This window comes from Scomber scombrus, chromosome 15 (genome assembly GCF_963691925.1).
Source record: "Scomber scombrus chromosome 15, fScoSco1.1, whole genome shotgun sequence".
NCBI lineage: Eukaryota > Metazoa > Chordata > Actinopteri > Scombriformes > Scombridae > Scomber > Scomber scombrus.
In genome coordinates this window covers 22,736,437-22,749,917 of record NC_084984.1, presented here as the reverse complement: position 1 = coordinate 22,749,917, position 13,481 = coordinate 22,736,437, and the positions used below count along the sequence as shown (strand labels likewise).

At 37.1% G+C, this 13,481-nt stretch overlaps 1 protein-coding gene across 1 annotated transcript in view; it reads right to left on the bottom strand.

Moving 5' to 3' along the window:
• LOC133994946 (transmembrane protein 132C-like) overlaps window positions 1-13,481 on the bottom strand; it is a 109,180-nt gene that overhangs the window by 36,206 nt on the left and 59,493 nt on the right. The window contains exon 4 of the mRNA XM_062434190.1: window positions 4,211-4,400. Within this exon, the coding sequence (XP_062290174.1) occupies window positions 4,211-4,400 (190 nt within the window). The remainder of the gene's footprint in view (window positions 1-4,210; window positions 4,401-13,481) is intronic.

Genomic DNA, 13,481 nt, shown 5'->3' with positions numbered 1-13,481 from the left:
CTAGGAAGTAAGCTGAAGACTTAAAAGACCCCTATCATTAGTATGTAAGCAAATTTTGTTACAAAGACATTTATTTGAAAGAAAAAGGTTTCTCATCAGTTGGCTTTCATGTAAGCATCATCTAGTAGTTTCTGCCACAAAGTCTATGGTTACTATGCATCCTCATAGTTGATTTTAGAGAAGATTAAGATATCCAAAATATATTTTTCTATTTAATGCTCCAGAATGGCACCCAAGTAAGCACAAATATGCTTTATAATATCACTTTACCATTTGAGCTTTAACCATTGTCCTTTATAGATCCACCTGTCAGGTCTATTCTTTTCATCCTAAACAAGACAGCCTGTGATTTTGAAAACACTGTAGATATCACCCTGTGACTTAATACAGGGATGTTTCCAGTATAGAAGAGTTCATTTTTATGTGAAATGTCTGTTGCTCAGCATTATTCTCATGGTCCGATATGAAGATATTTATCATTAGAAAACATTTTGCATTTTTTTATTTGCAGCACATGACCTCACTATTTTTTGTTTCTATTTCTCATGTTCCCACTCTCCTTAAATGTCCCCAGTGTCATTTCATACCATTTTTGGATGCATTTTATATTGCATTTTGTTTTATTAAAATTAAATGAATTAGAATTTTTATAAAAATGCATATAGAGACAAAACTTATTTGCATGTGAAAAAGAAGTTTGCTGCAACAAAATCAGAAGCTTGCCACAACTGTTTGCCAGAAGGACTATATTTTTTTTTAAATTAGGCTTTCTAACATCTGATTCACCCAGAAGGTTGTCTTATTTAATTAATGTTGGAAATAATGTGTTCTGTCTGCTTCAGAACAACCTCAAGTATGTTGAGAGGACATGACTTCCTGTTCATCATCATTATGCATAGAGCTTTCATATGTAAACTAATTCATAGGACCAGTGTGACAGGTTGCTATAGGAGATTAACACTGGATAATCTATGCCAGCAGGTGATGAATAAATTGTCACACTTGCTGCGGATGTTTTTGAACCACTAAATTTAACTAAATTCTGGCAAACTACTTTCATTTCTTGCTTGTGGACTAACTAGCTGATATTCTTTACAACTACTGAAAACTGACTGATACAACTAAAACCTAGTTGAATCAAAGTACTTGTTTACTTTGATGTATCTGTCTTTGATTCATTACGTGGGTCTGAAAGTGTAATATCCACTAAAGAAAACATGAGCACACATGGCATTAAAGACACATGCATGTGTAATATTTAGAGGTACAATGATAGAATAACAATTGAACCACTATTACGGAGTAATGTAGCACAATTATACCCTGAGAATGGCAATATGTCATATCATACAGTACATGAAGTAAATGTCTTCAAATGTCTACATGGCAAAGCTCTAGTTAGCCTTGATGATTCTCTGTTTTAAGTTAACGCTGCTCTCTTTAACTTTCTCTGAATTAAATTCAATTAAATTAAATTCAGTACAGTGTCATATATATATATATATATATATATATATATATACAATCTATCACCTCGACTGCAGTTGTTATACATTACAGTGAAATGATATATATGGACTACATAACATAAATATGAAGTTATTTATTTTATAATTTATATATTTTATTTTTATTTCCAATGACAAACTGCTGCTTCATGTACTTAGCTATATCCCCCTTGTCTACGTCAATCTGAGTCGAGAGGCTCGTTTTTTTTAAATGTTCCACATCATACACTACAACATGACATATATATAATTGGTGGGTGCTCTCTAGCACCACATAGTGGACACAGGCAGTGATATTTCACCACATCATGCAACGTCAAATAAAAGCCTGCGAATGAAGACCTCTACCTGCGCGCCCTCCGACTGCGCCACAGCCCGACATGCATGGGGGGGCGAGGGCCCGTTCATCGCTGCTTGCAGCTTTAATTTTCATTATTATTTGGTCAATCTTACACATACATCATTAGAAAAATCACCTGGTACCTTCTTATATTTTGCGAGTGTTGGCATCCTTGTGGTCTCTGACTTATATCACTATGTTGATCAACCTGCTGATGATGACCTGCACCAGGTCAACATTTTGCTGGTTTATGTTCTATTGAGTTACTAACATTGAATTTTAACCAACTTTGTAAGTCTAATCCTCTCTGAGTAACCATTTTGAAATTTCAGTTTGAGACACTTAAAATACCTCAAATTGTCCCCTAATTTAAGCAGCTAAGTTGGTGAGAAAAATAGACTTGATCTCAATGGTTTTATCCATTCACAGCAGTGTTACTGCACATTATTTTGTCTTATGTTATTTTATTTATGTTGCACTTTGAATCAGTCATGCTAAAAATTCATTCAGTTCATTATCATTGATTATATCAATTTTGTCCTCTTTTCTCTTTAAATAGGAACTTTTACTATATATATTTTATTAGAAATGCAACATTTCCAAAAGATACTTTCATAATTCAGCACTTTCTTTTGCATGATTTTACACATGCACCTGTTGTTTAACATCTGTTGTCTCAACAATGAGTTTATCTATTTAGTAAATAAAAGTGACATTTGAACTTTCACTAAGAAAATACTTTAAAAAGTACATTAAAAGTTCAGAAATGAAGTCAATGTTTCCAGGCTTTTCCTCTGGCCAAAAACCATGAATAAGTGATGAACGGCTCCCTCACTAAATTGCCACAATAAAAAGTTTATTAAGTCCTTGTAGGCATTTGATTTTTACGTGGCCATTATCAGCAAGGAAAATTAAAACTATTCTTATCTCTTTGCAGCATATTGAATGCTTTTCCTCCCATTTTGAAAAAACAATTATATAACTATTTATCATGTTTACATAGTCATTATCATGACACAATTAGCAATCTCAAGCTACTTGCCAATTCATCCATGTTTGGACAGTCTAAATCCAAACTCAATTAACTTCTCAGTCAGTAAAATGAAGAGTGCTGCATTAACCAGATTACTGACAATTAAAAAGTGCAGGCTTTGTGTTAAAACATTGTGCAATAATTTTTTAAAGGTCCAATGGATAATAGTAATTATTAATAATAATAAATCATATTTATTTGCCACAGCCAGAAGCAAGACCTTACCATTGAGAAGGGTTGTTACTGCACCATGAGGAAATCAAAGGCTCACAGTGACAAACCATCCACAAAGAGCCTTGCAGTTGTGTAAAAATTAAGCATAATGCAGCTAAGAAGCCCTCGGCGCAGATCACAGGATGGTTCTTAGTTTAAATGAGATCCATTGTTAGTCATTGAGTAGATTTCCAGCTTGCATGCCCAGCATCACACATACAATATGTTAATTGTCTTGATTATTCAAATAGAAAGCTCTAAAAATAAAATCATTGTGTTTGTTCATTATCTATGTTACTCTTTAGATAAATGTCACGCATTTTACACCCCAACGAGTACAAGAAACTATTGCCTGGTAACACAAAACTAATATCCTTGGAAATACATGATAGAATAAAGTGTGTTTAAGTTATTTGTTCTTATGCTCATTCTTTTAAAATATGATTGCATGATCGTTCCCCAAATGTAAGGTCAGATATAGTAATCTGACAAGTTTAACTACAATATAGTAAAGTCATTGTTTTAATATTTGATATATTTGATAAAAAAACATTGTAGGTCTGAAGTGTCTTAACCACATACATCAGCAGACACATGATAACTTCCCTGGTGATATTGTTCCAGACAAGTACTGCAGCTATCGACTTTCTTCTTGCCTTTTTTTCTGTCTGCTCTTCAAATAAAAATGTGAGAAAGTAATTGTTACATTTAAAAATAAAATGCTGTGGATTGAAGAAAACCAAATAATGATGTCTAGCTGGACTGCAGGGTTTTATAGAGGCCTTAATAGTTCCACTCGTTTAGTAGCTAGTAACCGAGATCCGACCCAGGGCGGGAGTCTGGCTGTGTCCAAATTATCTCTGATAGAGTGTAGTCACTATCAACTCTGATTGAGTGGTGTCTCATAATCATCATAGAAGAAAAATGTTGTTGAGGCAATTGAATTATGAAGCGCAGAGAAGAAATGACATCTAAATCACAGAATCAAGAATCAAGTATTCTCAGTTATCATGATGCAATTCTGCCACTACCACAAAGAGCCATTGCAACACTTAAAAACACAAATGTCTGCACACAAGCTTACAACTTCCATAGCTCAACCACCCACATCCTCACCATGGCTAGTGGTACGATGCCACCGAGGTCCTGCGGGGCCAGGCGGATGAGGGTCAGCACCTCACTGGTCAGCGTGCGTGTGAGTGGATACTCCACCTGCCACGTCACCTCCCTGCCCCCCAGAGTCATCATCAGCCCATTCACCTCCAGGTCAACCTGCAGTATGCGCTGGTAGCCTGCCGCCTCCACTCTGGATGGGAACACAAGATGTGTGTCAGCAGTGGATTTAGATAAAATGGGTGAAGGCAGACAATGGGTGGAAAGGGGAGGCAAAGAAAGATAGGTAGCAATTGGAAAGTAAAGGATAACAAGATAATATAAGGTGAGAAACGACAAAGTAGAGAAAGGAGCAGGGAAATTGATCAGGTAAGGAGCAAAAATAAGCCCGTGGCTTAACGTGAACACAACAGGGAAGGATGCAAAAAAAGGTTAAGATGAAAACATTGACATTATGAATGAAAAGAGGGAAATTGGCTACATTCACTCCTTAACCTTAAATAAGTAGTGATTTGAACTCCAACCATAATTCTCTAAACCTAATTTAGATGTTTTGTTAACAATAGCATTGTCAGATCATAAAAAAACATCTTTCCAACAGTGAATGGGAAGACAATGTTCTTTCAATCGTTACGTCAGATCAGAAAACTATTGTTTGTGCCTGAAAGGCATGGACTAATGATGTATTCTGTTGTTTAATTTAGAGGAATTGTTGTTACCATCTATTGACAAGACTGTTAGTTGTTAGGAAAACAGGGATGAAAAATAGGGACTGAGAAATAAATTGCACATTTTAGTCAGGTGAAAAGAAAACACACATTTGTGATTAGTCAAGCATGATTTTCAGCATCCAATATTCATGTTGCTGGCAATGTGATAAAAAATATTTCTAGATCAGAATGTTAACAATACATTCATTTTGTATATATGTCAGGATATAATGTTTTCTGCCCTAAAATTGAAGCATCATCTCAAAATCTGATATCAAACTAATCGCAGTACTATTGAAATTCATTCTCACATCCACATAGAAGCATGATGTTGGCAAAAAAAGTAATTTATTTTTCCTCTTGCAATATGGAGCTTCTCTTGCAGCATTTGCCAGGGCCAAGCAAATGATTTTTCTCTCAGCTGATGGAGATGCAAACAAAGCAGAAAACAATGAACACAGAAAAAAAAAAAAGAATTGTATTTGCTGAGGTTTGATCAGGCTGCTCTGCTTCTCCCTCAGGGGCTCTTTATCACAGTGAAAACTTGATGCAGCACCTTTTCCAACAACCACACACAGATATACAGTGTGGTACATGCTGTCTTGGAAAATACAATTCGCACTTGGAAATCTGGAAGTGGTGCACAGAGGTAAACATTTATGTTGTGCAACACTACTTCTTCAGATGGCAGTAGAAACATGAATTAAAGATACTTTTCAGAAAATAAGCAAAGAGGCAATACTTAAGATGTATGTGTTTTAACTAAAATGGAGAAATCTTAGACTTAAGTATGAAGTTATTTTTCTTTTGTTTTTTACTATTCTCTTTATATTTCTGTCCTGAGCTGTATGTTTGTTGTTTGGTTGTCACACAATTATAACAAGGTTGGAAAGAGCCCAAATTGAGCATGAGGAGGGGGTGTTGGGAAAGAGGGTGGGGGAAGTGGTGGGTGGTGGGGGGATAAGATCCAAGGTTTTTCTTGAACATATTTTGGCCAAGCCTGCATTTAAAACTCCCCCCCACAACTCCCCCTTCTGTTTTCACACTTCAGACGCTAGCTTCACTTCAAAGTACAGATTTAAGGATCCACTCTGGTAGAAAAGTGTAAGGGAGAACAGTTTTGGAGGCTGAAAATCAAGTGCGGATGAAAACAGCTTGAATAGCAATTCTGGGTCAGGCAGGAAAAAAAAAAGCTTTTCTGTTTCAGTGGGTAATTTTCGGAATTATACTAAATATGTTTCCAAATGCCACGGAGAGAGAAGCTTTGGCTCGGGGCAATCGCAGGTGAATATTGGTGTGAACGTGGCCACACAGCAAGCAGTGTGGAGAAGCAAATCTGTTTGAACACAGAGGAATTACAGTATACAGGTGTACTGAGGTGTAGCAGAGCACAGTTGGTGGGGTTTTTTTGTGATGCTGCTCACGCTGTTGAAAATTTTCCTTTCCTCTCTTCTTTTGCCACATACATAACACATATATAAGCGCTTCTTACACACCAAAAAATACAAATGAAACATTGTATTGGTGTATTTTTTACATTACACTAAAGGATAAAGCTGGGGAAATTATATATGTGTACTATTGTCCACAGATCTATTCGATTAATTAGCTTAGTTGTTGATGAAAAACTATGAAAAACACATAAAAGAGTCTCACTGTTGCACTAGGTGACATGTTCTTGATTCGGATGAACACAGGTACAGTTGTTTATTTTCAGGAGACACTACGTACACCACTCTGTTACCATAAATACTAAATGAAGCACCAAATGTGTTAATCCACGGCTGATAATAGTTCTCAACAAATGCAATGTTTTCTCCTGTTTACTAAAAACTACAATGTGCATGTGTTTTAGGAATGTATTTATGAATTTATGATCCATAAAAAAAGAAAGATTTATGTCTTCAGTAGGAATAAATGTGGGTGGAGTTGATCCTCTGAAAGGATATGTGGTGGAAATAAATGGACTAAAACTAAAGAGTAATAATATAGATATAATAATTCCACCCTCATCTTTTAATATTTATTGGGCAGTTTTTTCAGTATACAGTTAAGCCATAACTTCTACACTCTCACTACAAACACTAACGTTGCAATTTTGTATTCACGCTTTTATTCACCATCTGATGTTTTTGAATGTTTAGGCTCGGTTTTGCTCTTTGAAATCCAGTTCCTTTTAATCAAAGTAAAACATCAAAAGATAACAGACAAACTGCTGAGAGCAAACATCCCACACAAGCCCATAGATTGTAGTTCTATATGATCACCTCTACTGTACTAACAGATTTGTAGAAAATCCCTACTTTTATGTGTATGGACACGGACTGTGGCCATTTTTCACTCTCAGGAGCTCAAGTCCATCCATCACTCTCTTTTCCTTTTAAATTTCCTTCTCAGACAGAAATTCGGAGCACCGCGGAACCGCAGTGGGATATCCTCTACTGCCTGACAACATGCTGGGCTCAGGGGTAGAGACTGCAGTGATTATGTGGTTTACGCTTATGGTGTACAATTACAGCCAAATCAATTATCTGCAACAGACAGTCTTGCTGTAAACAATCAGGGCTTTAGTGCTGAACACTACAATACAACTCTCCAATTCAATTTGTCTTTCCTCTGTTGTCTTTATTATTGTGTCGTTTTCTTGTCTTTGGTCTTTCTTCTCTCTCCATCTCTCCCTCCCTTTTAACTAAACCCTCTTGCTCCCCTGCAGTGTCATGCTGCTCCCAATAGAGGGCAGTGATCTCTCTCGCTCTCTCTCTCTCTCTCTCTCTCTCTCTCTCTCTCTCTCTCTCTCTCTCTCTCTCTCTCTCTCTCTCTCTCTCTCTCTCTCTCTCTCTCTCTCTCTCTCTCTCTATCTATCTATCTATCTATCTATCTATCTATCTATCTATCTATCTTTCTCTCTCTCTGACACTCTCCCTCACCCTTTCAACCAGCGTGCGTTTGGGATGATGAATGTCTCCAGCCCAACAGTTGGAGAGGTCAGCCTGCTTCCTCCATGTCTCATTAGAAACATAACCGCTCTGTGTGCCCTTTCCCAGCATTTACCATACAATCCAATAGAGTCACTGGCAAGTATCACTTCTCCAGCCCTGCGTGGATGAGGATGAAAGGAAGAGGGTAGACACGTAGAAAGAGACAAAATACTGAGCGGAAACGGGGTTAGAAGGGCTACAATAAAAGCAAAATGTCTACTGGGATCACAGGAACTAACTGTGCCTCTTCAAAAGCAAACAGTGACAATACCCTAGTATCATTGCAGGTTTGTTGTGGTGAAATGAGGTGGAAAATCGGTCATGTCAAATTGAGGCTTTTGAGGTATCTCCATTTGTCAGTTCAATTGCTGGGTGGGAAAACACAAACTGAACAAGGTAAAAGAATCCACTCAGAGGGAAATACGCTCACACTTTCAATTCTGTAAGATATATTTCAAACACATCCTTGTAGTAACAAAGGTTCTCTGAGCAGGGAATAAGCAGCATAACAGCAAAAAAAGAAAAGAAAAGAAAAAAAAGACAAGAATGAAATTCCTTTTGTTCAAAAACAGGAAAATAAAAGTGGAGCTAAGGAACACAAAGCCTTGTTAAACATGCAGCCATGCTTTCTCTTTTCACTCTTAACATCTCCGTGGATATCTGGGAAAGGTAGTGAAAAAAAAAGTATGCTGTCTCTTTTGGAGACCCGAGGGGGTTCCTTTCATGCACAGCAGTGATTTGGTTAGCACTGACAACAATGATACATCAAAGACCTGAATCTATTTCAACACAGTGAATAGACAGTGAGTCCTGCAATAGTGGGAGAGACAGAGGGATGTGTGTTTGTAACATTAATACCTCAAACAATTATATTCGATTAAAAGTGAGATTATTTGTGCACATTATGGGAGCGAACAGACTGAGTGTGCTGTCTGGGAAGGAGAAGGACATCTGCATGAATGTGTTTCAATAAGGATGTGTTAAGATGAATACCCAGACTTCCTGGTAAACTCACAATGACTGAAAACACATTTAACATTTTATATAATTTACACTGGAATCTTTACTATAAGCCTGTTTTATCTACTGTAAGGCCTGGTTTTCTCAGTTATTTTCCTATAGATTTATCCAATTGTTTCTGGGTGGATATGGCTTTAAATCAAGATGGCTGTAGCTTGGAAACAAACAATTGTTATCATTACTTCTATTAGATTTTATATACATTTTTATAAATTTGTCCATAAAATAGTAAGTCTTTGATAACATTTTCAGATAGCTTAATTTTTTTCAGTATTACTTTATTTCCTATTGTCATTTGAGTTGTTGATGAAAACCTGTTGGTGGAAAGAAGAAGAAGAAAAAACAGGTGGAGAAATTAGATGAGCGATAGCACAGTTGCCTTGGTCTTAATTGAATCCTGACATGCGAGGCCAGCAGTAATTCAATAAAGTAGGTGTGACGATGGGCAGGATGAGCAACTCCTGCTGGCCATCTGTCTTCACATAAAGATCCACCTAAAAATTGTAAAAAAAAAAGAACCAGAACAGTATGAGGGATCTCACTATATAGTCATGATGGGTTGGGTGACCTGCATTTCCTGCATTTCAGGACATTTCAGAGAATTTCAAGCACTAACTGTGATTTGCAAAAACTTTGTGGAAGGGTCTTTAAATTGAAATCTCAAAAAATTGAATGTTAGTTACCGTTAGGTAATTTTTTCATGTTTTAATTTGAAAAGTTAAACTGAAATAGTAGCCTATGTGTTACATTGACCTGATAAGCATTTCTTGTGGAAGGAATACCGTCTCCAGCTTTGCTCATGGAATAATTTGACATTTTAAGGCAATAAAACTGCAAGTTGTGATTTTATGAAGAATTAATTCTTTGAACAATTTCACTATTTATTCACTGGTTGCCTGGCAACCTGACCATGACAACAAAGGAAATCATTACCCCAGGAGAGGAACTTGCCATTTTTACCTTTCTGTTTCTGCACAGATTGAACAAACAAGAAACCACAAGTTAGTTTATAAACTTCAGAGATGATGGTAGGAGTGTTTCTTGAAATTGTATATATTTTGGACCTGTTTCTCTCTGTTTTCAGTCTTTTTTAGTCTCAGCTAAACTGAACTAATCACCTCCCGCCTCTAGCACCATAGTTACAGCACAGGCATGAGAGTAATATCGATTGTCGTCTCACTCAATTGCCAAGAATGCAAATAAGCATATTTCTCAAAATCTCTAACTATTCATTTAATGGACCTATTATTGTTGTAGGGAAGATGTTTTGGTAAGATGCAATTACTTTTCTTTCTTGATGAGTCTCCTCATGTTCAATGACACAGATGATTTGCTTTTACAGCTGTTTTCATTATTTGTGGTTCACTTACTCTCCAGCTGTGCAGCGGATTGTCTTCTGTATTTGGAGTCTTGATATCTCTCCAAATAGAAATATGTTTAGATTCTAATTGGTTCAATGCCCTCAAGGGGAATTTGGATAATACCTCCAATGAATAAAACCTGGTGTCAACAGGAGCGCCACTGGTTCCTTACTACAGTGTAGTTATAAAGGTCACTGCATATTAACAGTGGAGACTAACTCTGACTGCTATGGTTCAACAGAAGCTGAACCGGATAAATATATATGTAATGAATATGTGGTGTAGTTGGGGGTCATTAAAATTTTATGATTAATACATTACGATCTGGTATAGCAGAAACTTTACTTTCTGTGTGTGTGTAAGCATCCCAAGGGAGTCCGCGCTCCTCTCTAATGAGTTTCAGTATCTCAGGTCTAATATCTGTCTCTTCTCTCCTATAATGCTAATGAGATCCTATTGAAACTAACAGAACTCTGGCATTGCACTTCTTCTCCTCTACAGCACCAGTGAACAGCAGACCTGAGATTCTACAGATCATGACAGTTTGGAGTATGTTCCTGCAAGTGAGTTATTTGGAGGCCCTGTGAGGCCTGGAAAGGTTGAATAATGGGTAAGATTACGTGGAGTATAAAGCAAATTGATCAAATAGTTCCCAAATATGTGCAAGTAATCATGATTTGTTCATCATGAAATGCCAAAATTATCCACTCAAGACAGTTCACTGAGCCACGACGCAGTTGTTGGCAATAAATGTACAGCGCTCATAAAACATTTGCACTATAATGCTAACCTTGTGATGTCTGGGGTAGGGTGGCTTTCCATCCCGCAATGCCTGCTTCATCTGTTTGGAATGGATGCGTTTATGGAGCGATAAACAATGACATGTGACAGACAGATAATGAAAGAGATCATAAAATGAAACCATGTCAAGAAGCAGATGAAACGTGGAATAACCAATTTATGTATGCTGGAGATTTCCCCCAGGATCTATCAAACCCAGTACGTCAGCCCTGTCCCTGTCACTACAGATTAGTTTGCGTTCACAGTAGGCCTGCAGAGTGCAAAAGGGGTGGGATGGGGGGGCAGAGGGTGAAGAAAAACGAAAGAGAAATATTGCAGTTCTTCTCCCAAATTGCCTTTTTGGTCCATCTTGCATTCGATATTTTCTAAAAGAACCCACTCAGTTGTGTTCTGTTGCTGTCTCTCTTGCTCATTTCTTCCCTTTCTCCCCTTTTTCCCCTCCCTCTTCTCAGCACTCCTCTCACCTTTTTCAACTCATCTTGCCTTTTCTTTGCCTGCTGTTCTATTTTCTGTCTTTCTCTGTGCCATATTTTTTCCTATATTCCTCTCAAACGGTGTGTGAAATGAGAGGATTTGGGCTTCCTGCATGAAACAGATGTGGCTCCATGCAACAACCAATCAAAAGGCAGCGTCACCACTCTGCACCGTATCCTAGAAAAAGCCAATCAGAGCCTAAGGAGCAGCCGAGGAAATACAGACATCTCGTGGGAAATTGGAGATATTAACATGGTGCAAAAATTCTGCAGTGTGTTTGAGTCACATCATAGCTGGAAAGGCCATGACAAAACAGTAACCGGGTTTTTTGTTTTAACCATATTGTCAACATCATAAGTTAAAAGTGGATGTCCTATTATTTAAATTATGTCAGAAGAAGACAGAAAATAAAAGGAGTATGAAAAAAAACATTTTTTCCTTCAACATAATGTTCCTGAAATGCCATTCTTATCACATACCAACAGCATGCCTGAAAATGTATGTAAACTGATTGAAAAAAAAGACATGTCAAGCGGACGTTTTAACTGTTTCATCAAAGTGTAAACCTCGAAAGGGTAAAAACCTTACCCATTAAAAACTAATATATTTCACAATCAATATTGCCTCTTCAAAATTACATGTATATGCCATGTTGTTTCTGTTTTTCCATCAACATGATGGAGACATTTACATTGAATATAGCCTACCCAACATTTCACTTATGAATGTATCCGCAAAATGTTCACTGTCAACATAGTAAATATGTTTTACTTACAGTATCTACTCCTGATAATTTGTGAATGATTAACCTTGTTAGCTATTATAAGACTGTGACTCTGTGGGTGGCAATGTCCGTTTGTATGCCAGTTGACTGATTGGTCCATCACTCTGGTCCAGACTGAAATATTTGAGAAACCATTGGTTGGATTGTCATAGAATTTGGTACTGACATCCATGGTCCCCAGAGAATGAATCCTGATGGCTCCTGATGGAATGAATCTCCTGATTTGTCCCGTAGTACCAGTGAGAGGATGACGTTTGTTTCAGAGTGAAATATCTTCTCAATTATTAGATGGATTGCTGTGAAATTTGTTGGACACATTCAGTGTTCCTAGAGGATATATTCAAATGACTTGAGTGTTTCCTTGACTTTCCCTGGACCACCATCATCAATGTCACTGTCAATTTGCCCAATGCTGTGGCTTATAACCAGATACCTGCAAGATAAAATTCATATCAGCCTCAATTGAGTTTAGTGCTAATTAGCAAAAACGGTCAAAATGGTAAATATTACCTGCCAATCATCAACATGTTAACATTGTCGCATTAACAGCAAGTATAGCCTCGGAGCGCTTGCATGGCAATAGACAGTCTTGTTAAGGTTGTGTTTAGGCATCTCAAAGCACTTGGTTATTATTAGACAAAGAATGTAGTCTAGGTTAAATAATGTAAAAGTCTATGCACGATGGTATGCATTGACTTTAATCTATACCAAAAAAACATCATCTTTCAATAACTTTCACAAAACTCCAGAGTGCAAATTCACAAAGGAAGGATTGCAGCTGCTGATAGCGCCATGAAATATGCTTCACTGCCCCACCCCACCCCTACCTACCCCTCTCTTTTTTGCAATGACAGGGGCCCTTTACATGTGTGCAAATAGCAAAGGAGCACTAAGATGCTATACAAAACAAATAAGCAGTGTATTAACAGATTTTTAAGGAGACACTGATGTTCACAACATCTTCTCATTTGTAGTCGTTAAACAATTGCATCCCACATATGTTTACTGATGCACTGTTCAGGTATTAAGTACATTTGGGTAAAACAGTTATTATAAATTGCAAACAGAATAATCCAGCTAGTTTATATCGGAAAACATTCTTTGAACCTCTGAAAACAAATAAATGCAGCTTCTTAAAAAACTCTT